The sequence below is a fragment of the Ptiloglossa arizonensis genome, chromosome 3 (assembly GCF_051014685.1).
Source record: "Ptiloglossa arizonensis isolate GNS036 chromosome 3, iyPtiAriz1_principal, whole genome shotgun sequence".
Lineage (NCBI taxonomy): Eukaryota > Metazoa > Arthropoda > Insecta > Hymenoptera > Colletidae > Ptiloglossa > Ptiloglossa arizonensis.
Genome location: NC_135050.1, coordinates 7,706,105 through 7,730,910, shown reverse-complemented (window position 1 = coordinate 7,730,910; position 24,806 = coordinate 7,706,105). Strand labels below are relative to the sequence as shown.

General features: G+C 34.8%; 1 protein-coding gene across 3 annotated transcripts in view; it reads right to left on the bottom strand.

Annotated features, from left to right (window-relative positions):
* The window catches only part of Siz (Brefeldin-resistant Arf-GEF family protein schizo), a 107,558-nt gene that overhangs the window by 52,953 nt on the left and 29,799 nt on the right, over window positions 1-24,806 (bottom strand). Inside the window, exon 1 of one of the 3 annotated variants that reach the window (XM_076307751.1) lies at window positions 16,382-16,446. The exons of the other annotated variants lie outside the window; for them this stretch is intronic. Within the exon in view, the coding sequence (XP_076163866.1) occupies window positions 16,382-16,422 (41 nt within the window). The 5' untranslated portion in view covers window positions 16,423-16,446. Of the gene's footprint in view, window positions 1-16,381; window positions 16,447-24,806 lie in introns of those variants that run through there. 3 annotated transcript variants of the gene reach the window in all.

Below are 24,806 nucleotides of genomic sequence, written 5' to 3'. Positions count from 1 at the left end.
CGAATCAATTATGCATGGAAAAATAAGTCGAAAATGTAGACTGATGGTTTTTTTTTTCATAAAGTTTCATTTTCGAGTAAATCCATATTGAAGATTCGTTGATTATAGGCGTTCTGTACTATACTGAGAATCATCCAATGATTTTCTTTGCGTCCAAATTTATAAACATTATTAATTCCATGGATTATTGCAATTTTCAGTTTAAACTCTTAGCCTTTGTCGATTGAACGAGAAAATTATTCTCGCATTTGAACGAATAGAAAAAGACAAAAAGAGAAACTTTTTTTAACCATTTGTACATTAACAAAACAAATATTTGACAGAAAGTGCGTTTACTTTATTAAAAATCCGAACAACGATACAAGAACTACGATGATGTTTGTTAAACGTAGGCGTGAGATTATAATACACAAGTGCACGTTCTTAACATTAAATTATTCGCGTGTAAAGTTTTCTACGAAAAAAATATTATTCTACATATTCGATGTATTTTTTCATGTAGTTTTTTTTTGGTCGTAGGTAATTTCAGCACACTAAAATAAGAAAAATAAATTTATACAAACGTGCATCCAATACAATCTTCTTTTCTTTTTAATTTATTATTTAATGTTCAATTAATGGCTTTATATGTTATTAGCGACATAGATGTGGATAATAGCCTATTGTACAATTTAGTCTGTTTCAAATATCGTAATAGGTTCTCAGGTGTGTCGTTGTCCACTAATTGTAAGTTATCTTTCAGTGCATCTTTTATTGCACTCTGATGCACTTTCTGCAATTCAAGATGATGTGATCCACTGTCAGGGCATTTCGCACAATCCACAATACCCAAACCCATTTTATGGATTACTTCTTTATAAAGGAGTTATTATAACTCTTGAGGTCCTATTATAAATCTTGAGGTTTTATTATAAGTCGAGGTTACGACTTGGCCAATACGACTTTTGTCCTGAATTACAGCTACTTTTGTATTATATCAGTTGTTGAACCATTTTTGTGAAAATTATTCGAAATAGACCCCTTCGACTCGAACCAAAACTTTTAAATATCTTATCATAGACTTCAACGGTTAAAATGTACCAAGCATTGTTCGAATTCATTTGTAACACTCACGAATACACACTCGGGGTACCTCAGCGTTATCTGCTTGTGTGTTGTAAACCGAAGACTTTAGGTGCAACCGCAAATAAAAATCCAAACGTACCGTTATCGCCGAGAGAATGCACTAAACTGATTCGAGCGTATTACAAATAGTTTGTATTACGGACAGTAAAGTTGCACGTGAGACAAAAACAGTTATTTATAAACAGTTCGTGGAAAAGGCCAGTTTAATCGTAAAAATAAACGTTTGTGCGAATTCTTTTTCGCTTTTCTTGTCTTTTAGCGTGCTGAATTTGTCTCTGATGTTATATCCACATGTTTTGCGACACTCTGTATGTGTGCACAGGATCGACTGTGCCATTATTAGCAAAGTTCGCCTCATCTGTCCACAGAATTTCAAAAACAAAATTAGCATTTCCTTAAATACGCCGTAAGGAATATCAGTGCCACTTTATTCACTGAATTTCGTCTCTGGAGAGTGTGCGTGCAGTAGAAAACCGATAAGGACGAATTGAATGCATTTTTAGAACGCTTCGAACTGAAATTTTTGAAAAATCATATTCTTTCGATATACACCACGTGTATTATTATTTTCGATATACTCCAACACTGGAGTTACACATTCATCATTCTATAAAATTGGTTTTAGAACATTTTTTTTTTATTTTCACGAAACGAGTCATATTCGCGTAAATTAAATTCTATTTTGCAGAAGTATGTACATATCGGTTGTTTTCGGTTAGGATACCTTTCTTTGTACAGTCTTGCAACATCAGAACCAGTTTGATTACGTTTAATGAACAAAATGAACATATTAGTTCTTTTATTATTCGCAAATGCCATGATTTTCAACTAACGAGTTACCAAAGGAATTTTGATTGTTCAACTTATACTGTTCGATATTAGCAGTGAATTCGTGCTTAGAAACATTGTACTGCGTAGTTTATAATGCGTAATAGTGCACGAAAATATCTCAATGCAAGTATGACGATAAACAGAAATGTAATTCAGTAAAATTTTAACTGTAATAACTTTTCATCTACTAAGTTTAGGGCATAAGATACTTAGTACTCTTCTTGAAAAATTGAAAAACTCCTTAAAAAAAAAAAAAAGAAAAAAAATGTGTAATTGAATCTACAAGGTGCAACAATGCACAAGACTGCGTATAATTATTTTCAGATTGTGTGATCGGTAGATGACATTTTATTTTGCATTATGACATAAATATCCATGTCTAATCGTTTTGAAAATACTGCTTGTGCCAGTTGCGTAAGACACCGTGTGTCTCTCTCTCTGTGTGTGTGTGTGTGTGTATGCACGCGCGTGTCTTACTTTGCAACAACACTATCAATAACAATAACATTCGGGCTTCACTTTGCGTTTACGTTATTAATGATGATATTATAAAATCCGTGCAGATGCACGTACGTATATGCAAATGCATTTCAGGAATATTCAGTATTTAGTGAGTGCAGTTCGAGAGGTTGAATGTCAACCCAAAGAAATTCCCCGTATTCAAGTTAATTCGATGGAATGTCATCAACATCGTAAATTAAAGCCCCGAAGTGAAGTAATTCCCGACGCGTTCAAAAATCAAAGTGCCACAGCCTCGGGGGGCAATTTTGGTAAATAAAGTAATCTTCCCTTAATTGATCTCGTTAAGCACGCTTAAGAAACCAAGTTAATTCAATTCTACCGCCGTGTCGTGTCCTCTATCCTTTGTCGTTTTCATTAATCCCGGACCGCGTAATGGCAGCGAGGAATTATTCAAAAGTGCACAAACAACCTCAGAAAATTGTTGAAAATTGATACCGACCTTGCCGAAATTGAAACGATAAGAATTGTTTTATTCGAGAAGCAGAAATTTGATTCTCGATGGGAAAATTTGGCGAGAAAAAAATCGTCTTAAAGTCTGATCAGCGGAAATAGTTACAGCCGGAAATAGGCAAAGCCGGAAACAAGGAAGTCCGTTCACTCAGGTGAAATAGAATTGAGGTCGTGATACGCGAGCTGTGAAACGAGCTTTAAGGCGCAATCGCAACGAGCGTCTCGCCGCCTGCCCGGCCGTGATAATTGAAAACCCGAGAGGGACCTAAACGAACGCATATACCGGGTACGGTAGCCAGACATTGGGAATATAAATCGATCACGGCTGAGAAGAAATGAAACATTAATTAAAATTCAGAAATACTGATACTATTCCGTTCGCCGGTGATATTAAAAAATTGTTTACCGCGTTAACAGAGTAACAACCTATCTTTTCGACGAGTATTGAAAACAATAATTTACCGTGCCGTATATCACTTTGTTTCATTATCTGAAGAGGACCTTCGCAACATTTCAACGTCGAAAAGATAAGCAACTATTCACTTTCCATGTGAAGATTTATTAATTAAAGACGCGGTGAAACAAACAATTGTAATTTCAATTCTGAAATATCTTCGAGGTTGTACTGGTTTCACTTTACGCTATTAATAATGATAATACTCTGACTTTGCTTTGCCTTTACGCTATCAATAATAATATTACAAAGTTTTCTTTCAGAAAATTACCGATCGTATCCTAATTGTAACAGCCTGAAATATTTTATTTTATGAATAGAAGAGATCTAGGTAGATGAGAAAAAAATTTAAATAAATGTTCGAATATTTGTGTCTTGAGTAATTTTCCATTTTTATTCGTCGTACTTATAAACGAAACGTTTAGTTACGAGGTACTGCGCAATCGCAATAACAACTGTAATTGGTGGGACAGACAATTTTCCAGGTTACGCAAAGGTTGTTTTAAATAGCAGCACGCACGAAAAGAGCCCTTTACGTTTGTCAGTACCAATAGTTAATGGCATTCTCGGCACGTTCGACGAAAAGATCATCATTGTCACGCAGGTACACGTGTTCCCGACGTCACGTGCAGCGGGTGAAAGTTACACAAACGTGAAAAACTTTAATGACTATAATGTACGCAATTTCCGGGCATCCAACGGATCCACGCACTGTTTTCCCGATGAAAGTCTCTTCGCCCATTGCAATTTACGGCCACGAGAAAACTTTCAATGTGTAACAAGCTTCGAATTAGAATGAAACCACAGAGGAGCAACATATCGGGTTGTTCGGAAAGACGTTTCAATTTTCCAAAATGGAGAATATATAATTTAATCAAATGTTTATACAGTCTAAAAGAATCGTGTTTCATTTTCACTAAAGAAACCAAATGACTTTCCAAACAACCCAATATGTTGCTTTGTTCGTTTTCCAAAATGGAGAATATATAATTTAATAAAAGGTTTATACACTCTAAAAGAATCGTGTTTCATTTTCACTAAAAAAAAACCAAATGACTTTCCGAACAACCCAGTATGTTGCTTTGTTCGTTTTCCAAAATGGAGAATATATAATTTAATAAAAGGTTTATACATTTTAAACAAATCGTGTTTCATTTTCACAAAAAAAAAAAAACAAAACAAAATGACTTTCCAAACAACCTAATATATTTGTTTATTCTATTCAACTGGATTTAAATTTTTACGTTTTCTCCTTGTTTCAAGCTTTTGTCACCGAATGCCCTTTTATCATCAGTTTGTTATTAATAATTATTGTTCCAATCCAATATTTAATTATTAATATTGACATAATTTATTAATAAATGTATTCGATTAAAGAAAGATCGTCTTCTTCGAAACACCTCTAACCCTTTCTCGTAACTTTCCTATTATTCGTTATCCCCCACCACTTTCACTCGATGAACCAAGAGTGGAATTTTGTTTAATTTTTTTTACATCGTGACATCTTTGATACTAAAATGTACAGATCAGTGATTTCCAAATTTTTTGAAAGATCGTCTAAAAGAGAGAATTTCTGTGTTCGAGATTTACAAACCAAATACTAGTTATATTTATTTTAATTGATTCACAATCAATTTGTTTTTATTGATTCTGAGAGCCTCGCGGTAATATATGAATTATACTGACCATAATGAATAGCGTGTTCCGTAATTCTATTATATTTGTAAAATTTATGATTCGAAAATATTGTAGTGGAAACATTTATTAAATAAGATAAACGATGTATTGAAAATAGCACTTGGAAAACGTACTCCTAAAGGTGTTGTACTCTGACGATCAATAACAACAAATAAATCGTTCAACTATATAACTTAAACTATAAATAAAATTGAACGATCGTGCTCTTCTTAAATTGTAAGACGTCCCCCTTACTTTGGAAAGCCTTGGTATACACGAATATAAAAATAAATAAAACTAGAAGTACGTAAACGCGTAAGATGCAACCAAGTGTTGCAAATGAAATCTAATTACAACTTAAACATAATCTGAATTTGCCAATTCTCGATCGTCGTTTGGAAACTACCTCTCTTCTGCATTATTCTAAGAAGTTAGTGTAACGAAAGAGTGGCTTACAAAGGGGTCCAGTAAATAAATTTATTGGGTTGAGTTTTCTTCACGTTTCAGCAAAGAATCGTACACATCAACACGCTTAGCGAAGTGAATTTCTCTGAGCTCATAAAGTACTCAAATATCGACCTTATTAATCCAAGTCTCCTCAAATGATGTTCAATACTCGATGTTGATACGTTCACTCTCTCAGCAATCTCTCGTGTTGTCAAATATCGATCAGATCACTGCCTGTATTTTGTCATCAACTTCCATTGATCCTCTCGAACGTGGAGCATTCCAAATATCAAAACCTCCGAACTGAAATTTTGTAAACCAATTCTAACACTGTTGTATTTGTAAGACGTCTTCACTGTACACATCACATCACCTTTTATGCGTTTGCATAGCATTTCTTCCATTTTGGGAGTAATAGATCAAAACATGAGAAAAATGTTCTCTTACTCACGTTAAAATCAATGCCAAATAAACAATTTTCAACGAAAATTGCAAAAGATCCTTTTTAATAATAAACTTAAACCGTAACTTATCAGAATATACAGCTCATTTGCCGTATAAAATCATGTTAGTTACATTACAAAAACTGTTTTGATATCTATTGAGAAAAGACACAACGACTTATTGGTCGATCCAATATTGTGCATAAAACGAAACGTTACTTTGTTGTTATCTTGTTGTTAGTTTTTTCCGTTAATTTAGGTCTCGTCCAGCAGTTATCCTCACTCTATCTTCTCATACGATCGTACGTTCTAGCGAAATTCTAATTAGCATCTTGTCCATGTGCGCGTACTCGTGAATGCAGATCCCAATGATCATTGTTGATAGGGTGAGAAGAGGAAGGGGGCCGTGCTCTATTTTAATATGAAAAAAGAAAACGTAGAGGAATCGCGACTGGAGCCGCTGGCTATAATTGTACGAAGTTGACTTCGGGCCAACTTTAGAGAATAATATCGCGTTACTCGAAGAATTTTCTCGTTCATGGTCAGATGTGCCCGATCTATACAGGAATCGATCCAAATTCTTTGGAGATACAACGAAAATTAACCTCGAACACCTTGTCAATTTTTCAACGTCTCTGTTCACTATGGTTTCTTTTATTTTTTTAATACACAGGGCAGTGTTCTCCAAAATGGAAGGTCGCAGATGGGGGTTGTCTTTAGAGAAGGTGTCTTGCAATCCAAAGGAGTTGTAAAGGAAAATTTTTAATATAGAAAAATGTCGATGAATTGAATTGACAAACGTCGATGGTGAATTGAATTGAAAAACGTCGATGTTGAATTGAATTGAAAAACGTCGGTGATGAATTGAACGGAAGTTTTTCAAAGAAAATGTTTAATGTAGAAAAATGTCGATAAGTTATAGAATTAAATTTTGTAAAGGACAATTTGTAATATAGAAAAAAAATGTGGATAACTTGTATAATTAAACAACTATAGAAGAACCTTGTTTCTTCTAACATTTTAAAGATATCAGCTATCTAAAATGCAGAGATGTTCTTTTATTTTCGAAGAATGTAAACAAAATTTGAAAATCATTGATACAATGTGTGTTACATGAATGGAACAGTTGATATTTTCTATATTGATTTTCTAGAGAAACTCCAGGTTGTAGATTGTCTAACAGTATAAAGTATTGTATAATTGTTTAGTAGAATATGAAGAAAAATACACTGTACGAATATAATATTTTAAACTTGAAGAATTGGTGTGAAAATTGAGAAATTTCATTCTTTTCGTTAGAAAATGGTTTCATATTCATTTACTTAATTTCAAAAAATTATATCAACACATACAATCGTATGTAGTATATGCTTTAATTTTGTCTCATAACTCTTTCCTCTATTTTCGATCATTTTAATAATACAGTACGACCGAATCACCCGAAACTCTGTCTAAATCTAAAAATCGTGATAATTGTAAACTCTACCAACAGAATGCACGAATAAATTTTCATTGACAAAAATTGAGACCAAAACTCACAATTTAACAAAAAAATTGCTCGACTCCTGAACCACTTCCAATTACCATGATTTTCAATTGAATATTCAATTTGATATTGACTCGTGCAATCAAAGTCAACACAGAGAGCAAATTAATAACACGAATTCCAACATCCGGAAGATTTAGTCAAACGTAACCGTGTAAAAGCACTTTCTCTTCCTGTTCCACATAAAGAATTTAACCGCGTGCAATTCTCTTTTCTTATCCTTCACTTTTATTTCTAGCAGGCAGAGAACAAGTAATTTGCAGGACGAAAATTACGCAGGTAAATATATAGTGCAAATTGACAGACGAAGGTAACGAAGAAGCATAATGAAGACATAATTGATGGCCAGGCCATGAATCAACCCGGAAGCGTAATAAATTGCGTTCATCTTCGCATTAAGTTGATGGATTTTTTTATTTATTATTTCTGCGTATTGGATGCAAGGACGGCGTACAGCAAATGACAATAATTACGACGACTAATGTATACTGAAAAATATGAACGGAGCTGAAAAAAAAAAACAAACTGGGAAACATTTATGCCTGCTTTTTTTCTGTATCCTCTTGTTCGTTATGAAACGACGCAACGAATTGTACAATGATCTGATTTCACAAGTACTTTTAACGAATTATCTATGAAAGTGTTGGAGATAAAGACGATAGAAAAACGTAGATTAATTCTTTGAAACGCTCTGACGATAATATGATCACGTTTGAACGGAGAATTGTGTTTCGAGTTAAGAAATACAAATTTGAAAAATATCGAACGAAATATGTAATTACAGATACATCGGGCTTGCATCGATAAAGTTGAATTCGTTCCACCGACTCGTGCAGAACGATTGCCAAAAATTCAAGAAATATTATATCTGTCTGTCAATATTACATCTGTTGTAAATTCTATTTAAATTTCTATACGATCATTTATTTATTCCTTAGATCCAACTTGACGCGTATCATCCAACGAAGAAAGTGAATGTAATACACTGAAAATGAGAGAGATAGAGCAACAGAGAAACGAGTTTCGCATTTGTGCAAAATAACAATTGTCGCGTGTTTCATTGTATCTTAGTGATAATATTATTGGCGAGGTTCTCCGGGCGTAAATGAGTCTACACGTGACCTCATAGTGTTTTTTAATTAGCCCTACCGACAAGCGTTCATATTTTAAATAATTCGAATAACATACACCTAATCGACAACAATTCGAACGAGACAGCGTTTGGAATTATTTATATCGAGAAAACTTTGGCGAATGAAAAATCCTCATGGAAATTATAACAAACGAATAAGTATAGTTAAATAATGACACACACCTAATCGACAACAATTCGAACGAGACAGCGTTTGGAATTATTTACATCGAGAAAACTTTGGCGAATGAAAAATCCTCATGGAAATTATAACAAACGAATAAGTATAGTTAAATAATGACACACACCTAATCGACAACAATTCGAACGAGACAGCGTTTGGAATTATTTACATCGAGAAAACTTTGGCGAATGAAAAATCCTCATGGAAATTATAACAAGCGAATAAGTCTAGTTAAATAATGACACACACCTAATCGACAACAATTCGAACGAGACAACGTTTGGAATTATTTTTATCGAGAAAACTTTGGCGAATGAAAAGTCCTCATGGAAATTATAACAAACGAATAAGTCTAGTTAAATAATGACACACACCTAATCGACAACAATTCGAACGAGACAACGTTTGGAATTATTTTTATCGAGAAAACTTTGGCGAATGAAAAGTCCTCATGGAAATTATAACAAACGAATAAGTATAGTTAAATAATGACACACACCTAATCGACAACAATTCGAACGAGACAGCGTTTGGAATTATTTACATCGAGAAAACTTTGGCGAATGAAAAATCCTCATTGAAATTATAACAAACGAGTAAGTCTAGTTAAATAATGACACACACCTAATCGACAACAATTCGAACGAGACAGCGTTTGGAATTATTTACATCGAGAAAACTTTGGCGAATGAAAAATCCTCATTGAAATTATAACAAACGAATAAGTATAGTTAAATAATAACGCGTGAAAAGAATTACAGAACAGATCACGAGCTCCGTTTATCTACCGACCTTAACTGTACCGAAAAGTTTACGAGCGGTGGCCAATTGCAAACTGCAATGTTTTGCAAATCTACCGATCTTAATCTCGTTTGCATCTTTTCTTCGCGATTATCTTAAGCTCGTACAGCCTGGTCTAACAAGCTTGCAACACAGTATAAATATACGCGTAACAATTGAACCACCGTACGATCTTTTAGCAGAGCGATGCTAAGCGATCGTTCCGCGAAGATTACAGGTGCGCGTTGCTGCTCAAGGAAGAGAACTGTCTCACTTTCTGCTCTATTATTCGCTTCCTACCGGTGCAACGTTGATCCTGCGTGCAAACAGCGATTCCCACAGCGTTTACACGTCGTTGAATTCACGGCCCCCGTAAAAACGTGTAACTGCGTTTAAAGCTACTCGCTGCCTAATACACCTAACTCCCCCGAACGATTCGTTCGTCGACGAATCGATGCATTTCCTAAGGTTTCGATTCAAGGCTGCTACCTTAATCATTTCTCCATCGTTTTAATCATGACTCATCAAATTCGATTGAAAACTGTACTTTTATTACTTTATTTTTAGATCAGAAATCGATTACTGATACTGTTGAAACGTAATTAATCGCGTTATCTATTGGGTTGTTCGGAAAGTGATTTCGTTTTCCAAAATGGAGAATATATCATTTGATAAAGTGTTTGTACACTCTGAAACAATCGTGTTTCATTTTCACCAAACAAATGGAGAATATATAATTTCATAAAGTGTTTATATACTCTGAAACAATCGTGTTTCATTTTCACCAAACAAATGGAGAATATATAATTTCATAAAGTGTTTGTACACTCTGAAACAATCGTGTTTCATTCTCACCAAACAAATGGAGAATATATAATTTGATAAAGTGTTTGTACACTCTGAAACAATCGTGTTTCATTTTCACCAAACAAATGGAGAATATATAATTTGATAAAGTGTTTGTACACTCTGAAACAATCGTGTTTCATTTTCACCAAAAAAAACGAAATGACCTTTCGAACAATCCAATATTATTTAGTTGTCGAAATATGATGGGGGAAAACCTCATTGTACAGTATTGTCTTTACCGAAGCCTTCAGTGTTGCCTTGGATTTATGAAAGTCCCTAGCAACGATCTCTAAATCTGTAGAATTCCATAGATCTCTCTTAAAAAAGTCTGTAAATCACCAGTGATTTGTTATAGGATTCCAGAGGTGAATTAAAAATAATTTGTATAATTTCATACGTTCGACAACTATGAATAGTAGCTTTTAACGTTGTGATTTATACTTGGAAAAAAAACCCGTTTAATGTAAATGTAATTTTTAACCTTGTAATTTATACAGTTCGCATATTTACGTAATTTTTCGTAGATCTGGAGATTTATTTTCCAAGTATAAATTACAACGTTGAAAGCTACATTTGCATTGAATCTATGTAGATCTACAGATTTTTTTTTTAAATATCAATTACAAGATTAAAAGCTACTACTCATAGTTTTACAAATTATTATTAATTAATTATTATTAATTCTATTCTGGTGTCTTATAATCAACCACTACAATTGTCAATTTATTCAACCTCAACCAAAACTTCTTAGAACTCTAACTAAACTAAAAACACATATATTAATGGTAAATGATATTCATGGTTCGTTCTGATTTAGTCAATGTTCTTGAAATTTTCAACAATTACTATAATATTGTGGATAACTTAAAAATTTCGTCGGCAATCGGGTCAGAACAATCTTGGGTCTGCACCGATTATGTTAGGTCACTTTAGATAACTCAAGAACAACAAAGTTTGCAAGGAAAATTCGTAAATTTTCTGAAAGTAATATTATAATACTAGGATCTTTTATTTGCTACCTTCAACTTCGTAATTATTATAACGGAGAATTTAAAATTACAAATAGCGTAAAGAAGATTAATGAAATCAACGAATCGAAATACAATTTTAAGTTGCGATTATAAAAGTAAACCAAACATGTATTGCTAACACACCAATATTGAAGAGAATAATTTTCCACGTAAGCCGATAAAAATCTTAATGCCTTTCTAACCTTGTAAATAACATCCATGAATCTCTCTGACGATTATAAAAAATGAAACTTTAGGTATTTAATGATACAAGGTTCGCGTTCCACGCATAACCTTAATTTGTTCTGAGAAAGCCAAGTTGATTCTTCATGCGAAAGTCTAATAATTATTCTGGTACAGAAAGAATAAATGCATCGCTGGCTTCTTATTCTCATTACGAGAGCATTATATTTCCCTATGAATTTTCCATTCCTTATTTATCTATCTAAATATCATTGTCTTCAATTGTATCATTACAATTATACTGAGAAGTAATTACGTCACGTTCGTATTTGCTGTGGACAAGTCCAGTTAACTCGTCTTTACTCGTTTGTTTGAGAAAGGATCCAATTAAAAACAGTCTACTTGAAAAACAAGTAAGTCTTTCACGAATTACATTTTCCATTTCTAATGTATTATATATATATATATATATTCTCGACTCGCAATAATAATTGAATGTTTCTTCGCTTTCGACTCATTGTCAGCTGTAAAAAGTGGAATTTTATCTGTAATCCAGTTAGTCAAACATCTGGAACCTCGATACGTTGTCTTATTTTTCTGTATAACAAAGAAGAACACATTTACTTATTCCTGTAGCATCGACCATTTTGTGATCGCTCGGAGACTCATTTTACAGTACCTAAATGAAAGAAATTGTGGGCTACTGAAATTATAAACAACCAATATATTATTCTTAACGAGTAAATTAATAATATAACAACTAATATATTACTATTGGCGAGTAAATTAATTTAATTTACGATAACGATCACAATGCAAGTATATTTCTTATATACGGATCAAACATTCTGAGATTTGAAAATAATCGAATATCGTAAATATTTTACGGCTTTCGATATTTTCTGCGACCATTTGACGGCAGAGAAGCGAAAAATTTGTAAATTATAGTGAAAATTTTCGATACAATGAAACAAAATTGCCCAGTCACATCGGTCCGAAAATAAAATTCGCTTCGATCGTACACTTAACTATACACTGTGAACCAAAGTTGGTGGTATCTATATGTAAATGAGTTCAAGGAGATTCTACGGCTCGAAATATATCGAAGGTAATATAAAATAACAAAATTGCACCTAGGGCTTCGTTTTCGAGAAAAATGCATTTGAAAATCGATTCCAATACACGTGCACCTAACCAATAACCATTTATACAGCCGGCTAGTGTGATTGGTTTTGTCGTTTCACTTCACTTTTCGTTATCAATATCTACTTATTGCATTCTGAAGGGGTGCTGTAAACACATTAAACGCCTCTAGTGGAATCTACAACGCGTCATTATTTAAGTACACGAGTACTAAATTGATTTTCGAAAACGATTGAAAACGAAGTCGATTTCGAGGAATAACATTACTTCGATAACATTACTCTTTATTTTCGTTTCGTCTCGAGCCATCCTCCTAATTCCCATTTGTACCACGAATTTTGGCCCACCCGGTGTACACACGGTTATGTAAAATTGATTCGACCATCCAAAAGCAGAAACATTGTAAATTGACGCTCGAATGGACTATTGTCCGTTGAAAATAAACGGATACGTATGTTGCGATGGAAAATATTCTTGAAAATCAACCGGAGGAGCTCGGTCGCATCGGTCCGGTGTAACGACCGGCTAAGTAAGGCCGCGATGGACTTGAGTTTACAGAAGCCTTCGAAAATAACACGAAACGGTACCGGAGCCCCCGTTTCACGCCGGAGAATTTTCTCCGGATGAAATTTTCGATTCCATCGACGAAATCGTGTTACGTCGGTCGGTCGGTCGGTCGATCGATCGATCGATCGATCGATCGCGGCAACGGCGCGAGCTGTGACACGAATAAAATATCGCCACGATTCCAGCGAATCCGTCGCTTTCTAGGACGGTCTCGGCCGCGACAGCCTCTCGTCGACGCCTCGCAAGCCGTTCGTTTCTACGACGTAAATTTTCGAAAGCGCAAAGAGACCCGCTCCTTCCGCCAATGGTATTGCACGTCGCTCGTACAAGGCTCCGTGAGCATTACGATGCGTTGCTGTGCACCGTTCGAGACAAGGAAACAAAGAAGAGGAAGAGAGAGAGAGAGAGAGAGAGAGAGAGAGAGAGAGAGAGAGAGAGAAAGAGAGAGGTAGAAAAAGGCGGAAAACGACCTTGCCTATAATAGTGCAACGACTATAGAGTGACCTAGTCCGAACGGACCATTCACCGATCTGATTACTTATAGGCAAGGATCGTGGCGGATGGAGGTACGAAACCGCTCGATATCGGTCGGTGTTAACTTCAAAGAAGAATTTTTAATCTCGACTCTGCGCGCATACCGTGTATCCATTCTCCGGAGACAGTTTTCGATTATTTGTAACTCGAGTATTATACGCCCTTTTTCGTTCGGACTGGAAACGTTAAATAATTTTTTATAGACGCGGTAAGTCTTCCAATGCTGGGTTTCTCGTAAACACTTCTCATAAGTTGAGATTATTGATTACCCTCAGATTCGTCAAATCTATAGACGAAGTTTTATACAAAGTGGCGACAATTTTAGTCACATTATTATTGACGAGCAAACTAATCTAATTTATAATAGCGATCGCCTATATTTTTATACACAGATAAAGCATCCTGACATTTTTATACAATAAAGTGTACGGTTTGTATTTGTCAAAATGTGTTGCAACCCCGAAGATTATTTTCGAGTCTTTTCCTCAGCTCGAGAACCCACGACTCGAAAGGTTTCAAAACTCTCGAAACCGAGTACTGCGCGTAGATGAAACCGAGTTTGCAAATAAAGTAATTTTATTTCACGCTTGGGGAATCTCAACTTTCCAGTTAACCACGTTTCTTTGTCAATTCGTCTCTTTGATCAAAAACCAAAATCTTTTTCTACGTTGCACCTACTAAATTTTCCCGTAAAAAAGCTACAAAAATAATCAAAAACAAAATATCGTAACCGAAGAGTTACGAAGATGAATAATAAATTCTCGATGATTATTGATACTGGTAGCGTTCGTTTTTCATCGGGGAGAAATTAATGGAAAAATGCAACGTAGATCCTCTTAAAAGGTAAGCTGATTCTAAACGACTCGTTGCCTCCAGGTAGACCCGTGTTCGAAATTACTATAGGTCTATGAAGGATTGAGGCAAAACACGTCCTTGATCGTTCTCCGTTTCTGCCACGACTGTCAATGTTACACGCCGACGAACGAGGTCCTTTTACTTCAAAGACAACGAACCGTCAAACATCCTGGTAAACAATAACAAACAATTAAGATCGATGAATTGAGAGAGAAACGAAAGCAATTTTCACAGCAGCCGAAGCAAATCAACCGCTGAGCAGACACGAGCTGAACTGGCTCCGGTGTAATTAAGCTCCGCCGTCTAAACTAATTCCATCTTTCCCACGAAATTATAACACGTAACGCCGTTTCGCGGCGAGCACGCTCATTGTATTACGTTCACGTATGCCGCTGATTCGCAACGCAACCGCGAGCCTGGTTAAATCGTAATTTTCCCTTTCCTTGTTCTCGAACGATTCTCAGTTTTGTTCGGCGACCGACTTGGCGCCATCTTCGTTCCATCTTCGATCGATACTTTTCAAAATGCTCGGTGAAATTGTTGTATAAATACGGAAACGAATTTCCTCGTAAAGTTCAACGACTTACTCGATAGAAATCGTTCGCCATTTTGGAAACCACTGAAGCATTTGACGAATTCGTGTAAATTCGTTAGAAATACTTATTTAATTTTATAGATGCCGTTTCCTGCTGCCAAGTATCGATTGGAGTGTACGAAGTGCTATTTTTAATGTGCCATTGGAATGCAATTTGAAATTCGTTTCACGAGTAATTATTATATTTAGAGTATATTTAGTTTGAAGAAAATCATTTCACGTTAAGGTTAGGTAGGATAACCTACGATCAAATGTACTGAATGTACATTTACATTCGAAAACCACTGAGATATTTGATGGATTTATGGAAATCAATTAACTATTGTACTTTTTGTAGATGTGACCCTCATAAGTACCTACATATATGAAAGTGTCAAGTTTGATTATGGTGAACTTTCGTTTATTTCTATGAATATTGTCTTGCCAAACATCAATTAATATGTAAAGCATGAAGTATTACTATCATTAATATTTCATCGAATGATGTTGCAAACGTCTTTTGTATTACTATATTTAGAATTCGTGTAGTTTAAAAAATAAGTTTTTTTTTTATATTAACGTTCGACGGGATCTACTTTCACTATTTAAAAGGAAAATTTTTGTAGAGATAAGATTTCAAAGATTTATGCAAGAATTAATACTTTCTAATGTTATTTTCAGACTTTAGTAGAGAATACGACGACGAGTAGTGTACAGGAAGTAAAAGACCTCCTGGGTCACATCGGTTCGGCGCGCGTAACTCCAGTAACATCGGTCCGCAGATGAAATTCACTCCAATTGTAAATACGACGTTATATTTGAATTTTTCGTCTCCTTCGCACAACATACAAGTAAAAGAAACATTAGCCGTACATATTATCGAAAAAATTAAGTAAAACCACCCAGTGGTATCGGTTTGGTACTGTGGTCCACCAAGCAGTCACGTGGCCCATTAGTAAGCCACGGGCCGCGTTCAGTGACCGATTCCAGCTTGCAATAAACTGAGAACTGGCTAGACCTACAGAGTTTTGTTTCACGTTTGAAGAAATATTATACATCTGAGGCTACTACTCACTTTACACGTTGGTTTCGTAGTTGTTCAAACCGTCCGTGCATGTGTCATCGTACAATTCTATTCTCGACTAAACTCGTCGAAGGCTTACCTGTAAGAAAAAGAAATAACACACGATTAAAGGACGCAATGGAGAACCGAGATCCGTACTCGTAGAGGATGATCTCGCTGTGTTATTGTGTTCCATAAAATATATAAATATCGCGCATTTAGAATCGATGTAAGAACATTTTACTTATATTGATACTTATTAGAACGTAAAGAATACAATACAAAAATAACTGTATTTTAAATTCTACACTCCTCCAACAGTAGTAAACCTTTTTCTTTGGTGATACCAAAGTTATTTATTCTAGTACAGAAAAGAAAATATTTTTAACAAATCGGGAACTTTTATATTTTATATTACACAATTTCATCATGAATATCGACATCGATGACAAATAATATGAATTTCTAAACTGGATTTCTGTTTGAAATTGGTGCAAAATTACCGATGGGCGCCATATTCAAAATCCTTCGTACAACACGTATTAAAACTGACGTAGAATAAGATTCGATAATATATTTAAAAAAATTCCTCTTCACTTACTGAACGACGAAATGGAGAAACTACTTTACAGACAGAATAAGTACACACGTGCAAAAGGATCGTGAGTAGAGTTATCGACGAAAGGTAACATTTAATAACAAAATTCTCATTATTTATTGGACACTCCACAACGTGTAAGTTAAAACAGAAGACATGCAGGAAAAGAAAGCTTCGAACACACATAACCGTGACAAACGAAGCGACCTCGAATGAATCATCGCTAGAAACGTTCTTTTCCTTAATTTATGCGTCCACGTCTGCCAAGGGATAACACGGCCTAATCGCTGTACAATCGCATCGCAATTCAAATCTTAGTATCACAGATTATATTCTTTCTATGCTGATTAATTATCGAAGCAACAGCTAGAAGCTTATTTGAAGGGAGAGGAGACAGAGAGGAAGTGAGAGACAAAGAGAGAGGACACTTTACTGTAAATGAGCTAATTCTTTTCTAATTTTTTCAAAAAGGCTATATTTTAACATTAAAAATAAATACAGGTAGGAAAAGTTTGAAAAAGTAATGTACCTTTGCTATTCACTTTAACAAAACAAAAAAATTATAAAAACTATAGAATACGTCTACCGATCCCGATGATTTTTGAGTATGTTACAGAGGATGAGATTCTGGATAACTTTCATTTGGACAATAATTGCCGTTCGTCCTTTGTTTTCGAAATATTTGCAAAAATACCACGGTAATTCTACCTGTAGGTGTGCCACAGACGCGTTGCGTCTGCCAACGATCACTGCTCGTCGAGTGTTTCTATAAACACATCATAAGAACCGCCAGACGAGCATGGGTATACGTGACGAGTAGAAAAAATGCTTAAATTTAACTAATTTTAACGATACACGAATCTAGATATACGTAGTGTCACGAGTTAAAGAACTAGCCCTATCTCGAACCTATTAATCGAAACTCGATTAAGTTTCAGTTATAATTAGTTTTTTAATTCTGCGAAGCTTCGTATACACTAGGTTGTTCAATATGTTTCGTCGTTTTTCCCGTTGTAAAAGAATACCACGACACTTCAACCTTGAACAACTGTAAATATACGAATGAGTCGACAGATCTACATGAAACTTCACACATGTTCGTCAAACAGTAGTATCATCTTTAGAATAATAAAACGACGAATCTAATAGCTCCGTTTCTTATCGAACGACAAAACTTATCGAGCAATCTATCAACAAGCAACTGCTCAACCGTTCTTCGTGGAGTCTGCTTGTACAGAGATTTAGAAACAATTGGCAAAAAAACGTCGGGTCATCGCAACAGCGCGAAACACGTATAGGCAAATTTCGATGTAGTTTTAGCACTCGTTCTATGCAAATATCTCCGAAAGAAAAACCGAACGGCAATTATTGCTCAAATAAAAGTGCTTCGGAATCTCGTCCTCTATAACATACTCAAAAATCATCGGGATCGGTCCACGCATTCTGTAGCTATTACAATTCTTATGTTTCTTTGTTCAAAAAGTATCAGAAGCACGTTACATTTTCATTCAAGCTCCTCCGATCTACAATTCTCTTCGATGTTAAAATATAGCCTTTTTCTAAAAGTCGAAAAAAAAAAGGAAAAATAAACACATTTATAGCAAAGTCACTAAACTGCACAATTCCCAAGAGATTCTAACGAAACGATGCTCGCGAAACAAATGAACGATGAAAGGACCGCGTAAAGTTTACCTGTAGTTGCATTTCCGGTGGAACACGTTCAGGAAGTACATGATAGCGAAAAGGCGATCAACACACGGATATCCGTCGATCGTTGTAAAAAAAAACACGAGATTCGAGCGACCGTGACGGAAGGAAGGACGCGACGCGACGCGATGCGGCGCTCGGCGGCGCTTGGCGACGCTCGCGATTCTGTGCGCGGCGAGTGAGCGAGCTTCTCCCCGAAAAGAAAAAACAACAGAAAGAAAAAAAAAAAAGAAATGTTACGCTTCACTTATCTTATCTGCTCTATCGCGGCGATATATTTGTCCTCGCGAGCGGAATTCAGCCGCGGGAAAATCGCTCAGTTCCGCGTTCGATGCGAGGAAAGCCGAGCGAGATCCAGGCCAACCGAGGGGGATCCAGAAGATCTGGAAATGTCATTTGGATCGAGAACAATGACCAAGATGAGTCCAAGAGGGAATTTGGTAATAAATTATACGTGTTTAAATTGATGGGAGTACGGAGTAACGGTAAAGTCTCGATAGTTGCACGTGAACCTCGTTCGTTGCATTTTGTTGACGAAAGGATGGGACACGGTCGGTCAGAAACAAGTGAAATTGTAATATTCATAGGTGGGGAGAAAAAAGTACGGGACGATTATTCAGCGAGAAATAAAATTCAATGTTAGAATCTTTTATTCAAGATAGAAACAAGGCATTGAGAAGGACGATAATACGAAAGGTTAAGTATGATTCGTAAATGGTGGAGGCATACCCCGTTCTTATATTTTAAATTGCGGATAAAATAAATGACTTAATTCGAGAAACGGAATGACATTAGATTCCTTTGTAACCAGAATACTGCCCAATTACGGTTCACAGATAATGATCGTGTATTGTATAAGTGGAGATCCTTCTTGGTTACTTTCAATCTCGTTTTCCTGCGACTATGGAGCTTCTACTGTACTGTTCAAATTAATTAATTCACCGTTCAACGACTAAATTTATACTTAACAAGTATAACATTTTTTTTTTTATATCGTGAGCGGTGATAAATTAAATACAAACGAGTACACTTTCAGCGAGGAAATAGAACGTACAATTACGTGGAAAAGTTTTACGTATCAATATTGAAAAAATGAAATGTAAAATATTGTAAGGAAGTAAAATGAAACGAAGTAACGAAGAAAAATAAGTTACCTATCGTAGACAATAGATACAGCGATATCTCATTATTCGGAACTATTGATTCTAAATACTTCGGTTCTTATCTTTATGCTTTATCATATTATCAAATAATAGAATACTATCGTCCTATTTTCGAAACAGTGATGCTACCTCGATAAACACCTGTTATCCGGGTGTTATGTAACATTAAATGAGTTAAATAATGATACTGCATGTGTATAATATTTGATGATCAACGTTCGGTCGCAAATTAATTTGTAATATTATATTTCGAAATAAGAAATAGTAATTCGAAACTTCCATTAATACATTATTCTCTCAAATTAGTTGTGACTGTGATCTTTCGAAAGTATTTCACGTTTCGTTATATGTACTTCAACTATTTCATTCTGCCCCAATTACTTATCCCCGTTTTGACCTCTGTTGATTTGACATTCAACCTATTTAAACGTTACACCGTGACATTCGAGTTTTCTCTTGATTTCTTTTCATGTAATTTCAGAACTCGCGAAATACCAATTTAAATGATAATGGTATTTATATTCTGGAACTTACCGCGAAACGATTTTATAGAATTTTTACAACTAGGAGAAGAATAAATTACTTTTCAGTCACGATGAAACTTTCCGCTTCCCAAATCAGTGATTCGCATGTTAAAACGCCCCCGATTACGAGAACGATATCGACTTATTTGCCCCGTGGTATCGTTTTGTTCCCAGTGCATGGAGATCGAGAATTATTTGATACCCTGTATCGTCACTGATAAGTACCAAATTGGCTATTACGCCCCCAATAAATCATTCTCCCACCAGTGACGCAAATCAAATAATTATTATCATTGAAAACATTTGATGTATGTAACATGTTTCAGATAGTGGTCCACTCGAGTCGATAGAATACTGAACGACGTACAATCATAAAATATTGAAATTACCACGGTCAACCTAATTGGAATCAATTGTAAGGTAAACGATCTTACTATTATACTCCTTCTTCTAAGACGAATAATTAATTACAATTTGATCCTTGAATTACTGTCATTATTACGTGGAATATTTTTCAGTCTACCCTTAAGAAGAAAATATTCTTTTGGAACAAATGGAGCGTAATTTATTATACTGGTAGATAAGATAGAACATAAACTATTTAAACTAATGGAATAGTTACAACTGAGTCTTTTAAAGGAGTCTACCCTTAAGAAGAAAATATTTTTTTGGAATAAATGGAGCGTAATTTATTATACTGATAGATAAGATAGAACATAGGCTTTTTAAACTAGTGGAATAGTTACAACTGAGTTCTTCAAAGGAATCTACCCTTAAAAAGAAAATATTCTTTTGGAATAAATGGAGCGTAATTTATTATACTGATAGATAAGATAGAACATAGGCTATTTAAACTAATGGAATAGTTACAACTGAGTTCTTTAAAGGAGTCTACCCTTAAAAAGAAAATATTCTTTTGGAATAAATGGAGCGTAATTTATTATACTGGTAGAGAGAATAGAACATAGGCTATTTAAACTAGTGGAATAGTTACAACTGAGTTCGAAAGTTATCGAAATTGAACGTACATTGGAAGCACACAAAGGGGAGAAATAAACCGTAATTGCTGCGAATAATCGCCTAGTCGTCACGTACGTACGATGCTCGAGATAACTTTGTGCGTTTGACAGGAAACACGTTATGTGGCTGTTTCGTGAAAATTATATGTTGCACCCCACGAACGCGAGGGTGTACGGGCGTTATAAAGCCTTCGTCGATCAATATACCACCATAGTGTTTCTCCGTCTGTCGATTTGTTTCCCATGAACTCGTCGATATACACTGTGCGCCGTAGTTTGCGAAACTTTTCACTTTGTTTCGATGAGTATCGATGCTCTTAATATTCGAGACAGAATTAATCGAACCGTGCAATTCGTTGTAGAACGTTTTCGTAATTAAAATAATCTAATTGTGTTAGTTATCTTCGATAAATTCAAATGCCTTTACGTGAGAACCCAAAACAACGAATAAAGATGGAAATTCAGGTGAGTACGAATTTGACTTTTTTTTAACTAAAAATAAGAAAGAAATTAATAATGTTACAGCGATCTAAATAAAAATAAAAATCCTTATCGTGTTTATGGTAATCTGAATAAAAATAAAAATTCTTATCCAAACATATTGTTCGTTACTGGAGACGATTAAAATATAATAATGTTTCAATTTGTTCCAATTGTTTCGAAACACTATATGCTTGATGAAATTTGTTCACTGTGAATACTTTTGTAAGTAACGCCAATACTAATCGAGGTTAGGTTTAAATAAGAAGAATTCTACCACCTTGTCTCTTAAGTATTTACATACATTTTATTTTATTTATTTCATGTTTGTGCATCCGTATCTTTACAGTCACGTAATAAAGAGATGTTATAACATTAATAATAACAGGAATGGTAATAGGTAAATTTAAATAATATTTATGCAACGAAGCAAACCAAAATATTCATCAGAGTCGAATGTATTTTACTCCGAGTAACGAATTTTACTCGGAACAACATTTATTTGTCCGCGGCGAGTAAGATTTTATTTTCATTTGCATCAGAATGTATGCGATTAAAATTTTATTCTTCATTTGGTTCAAATTAATTCGAAATATGTAAATATTGACACTATTTTTTATGTACTCGTGCGTGCGTGTGTTTGTGTATGGTTATAAATAAATATTTATTCGAAACTAACCCATACTCGTCTCTACAGGGTGTTTCGAAACGAAACTATCAAACTGTGACAATATTAAGAAGAAACGAAGATAAAATGTTTTACATTATACTTACTTAAGAATAGATCTACATTTAGAACTAATATCGTTGAAAATTGGTTCTTTTTTGTTATAATTATCCGAGTATCTCTTTCCTCCGATGTTGTTTTTCTTATTTTTACACATTGCACGTATCGAGCACTGTTTGATTGTTTATTATAGAAACATCACGTATACATTATATTAGAACTTACAAATAGATTTTACGCTGTAGAACGATCCTACTTTGTTAAATAATTACTCTTCGTGACTTTAAAGTCGAGTGTATTACTTTTTAAAGTTATGACCCAAAATGTTACTCCAAATACTTCGGTTTTACAAATAAGTACAAGTTCATAAACAATATGAATTTCGAAACTGGATGTCCATTAAAAATTGGTGTAAAATTACTAATAGGCGCCATATTCAAAATCCTTCGTACAACACGTATTAAAACTGATATAGAATAAGATTCAACAATATATTTAAAAAGTTCCTCTTCACTTATCGAACAACAAAATTGAAAAACTACTTTACAGACAGAATAAGTACACACGTGCAAAAGTATCATAAGTAGAATTATCGACGAAAGATACTTTTTAATGCAATGACCCAAAATGTTACTCCAAATACTTCGGTATCACAAATAAGTACGAGTATACACAAATATCGATATATAGAAATTTTTATACCACGTTGTAGCGATAAATTGTCGAAATTGCTCGGAACAAGGCCAGACGCAATAAAAATGGACGATGCAATGCGTTTTAGTCGTTTTTTTTTTTCTTTTTTTTCTTTCGAGACACGAGGTACCGGGGAGCAATTAAAGACGCTGTTCTTTCCATGCCACTTATTTCGCTGCCATTTGCCAAACGTGACGGAATAACACATGGCGGTGTATAAAATGCATGTATAACGGAGGGTGCAAGGGAAGTAACGGCGAATGATTCGAGGGGACAGAATCGCAGACGGATGGGGTCGAAAAAGGAGCAGCCAAAAATCAATAGCGCGATTCCTGGAACTTTTCCACGTGTTTTCTACCGCCACGATAACGAAACAGTATCACGTTCTTCGAATTTCGTTGAATTGTACGACTGTTTCTCCTAAACGAATAAATACGTCGTACAAGACACGGTGGAAATTGAAAATTCAATCATCGAAGCGTCGAAACTAAATAATTCGATGAAATTTCTATCGTGAATATTTTTATTGCAATTTTAGTACCTCGATTGCTCTACAATTTTGATTTCCAAGCCTCTTTCGAATCTCACTGTTTCAATTTTCTTTCAATTCTTCTCAACTTTCTCAGTTACTTCCCTTTTCTAAATACAACATTTTTTTCTCGTCCCGTGTTACAAGCTTTTATCTGCGAGTTACCTTCATTTTTATCTTCAACAGTTCAAATAGTAGCGTGTCCGTTATCAAGCGATAATTTTCATAATAAAGCCTCTGGGTGGCCTGAAAACCACGGTCGTTGTACCAGTTTAGTGATCTTACCAATATACGAAATATTAGAATGAAGTTTTATACCTCGTTTAATAAATAATTTTCTCTCGCAGTTGAAATCAATTTATCGTTCATTATTTTTCATTTTACTTACGAATTTGTTCGCTGTAGCAAAATAAAATACACGTTCCCGATGATATAGAAGAAGAAAATTATAAACACAGTTAAGCAACGATAAAAGAACAAGTTAATTGCTGTTTCACGAACAAACTTAATCCTAATTAGAAGACTGGTAATATAACGAATGAATTTGACAAAATGCGAGCCGTTTCATTTCACGATGTATTGAATGAATCGACAACGAAGTATTTATTGAATAAAAATTTGAATTTGAATCGTAGAATAGAATTATTATCGCGTTCAACGAATAAGATGCTTCAGCCTCTAATTGTCGAATCGAACAAGTATTATTTATTTCATTATACCGAGAAGCAATTCTTCGATTATTTTATTTTCTATGGTTCAGTTTGTTCTTACCCTCGACAACTTCTCGAAAATTGTTCGAAAAGAGACGGTGTTTACTTTCGATTATTTCACCGGTACACCGCACATTTTTAACGTTTCGATTTTGCCTCGATCTCGACAACTTGCAAAAATTTCCTCGCGAAAACACCGGATGATCGTTTCCGATTCTTTTGCCAGTATACCGTATATATTTGACAAGGAAAGGCGTGCAAAACAAGCGAACGAGCCCACGCGCGTT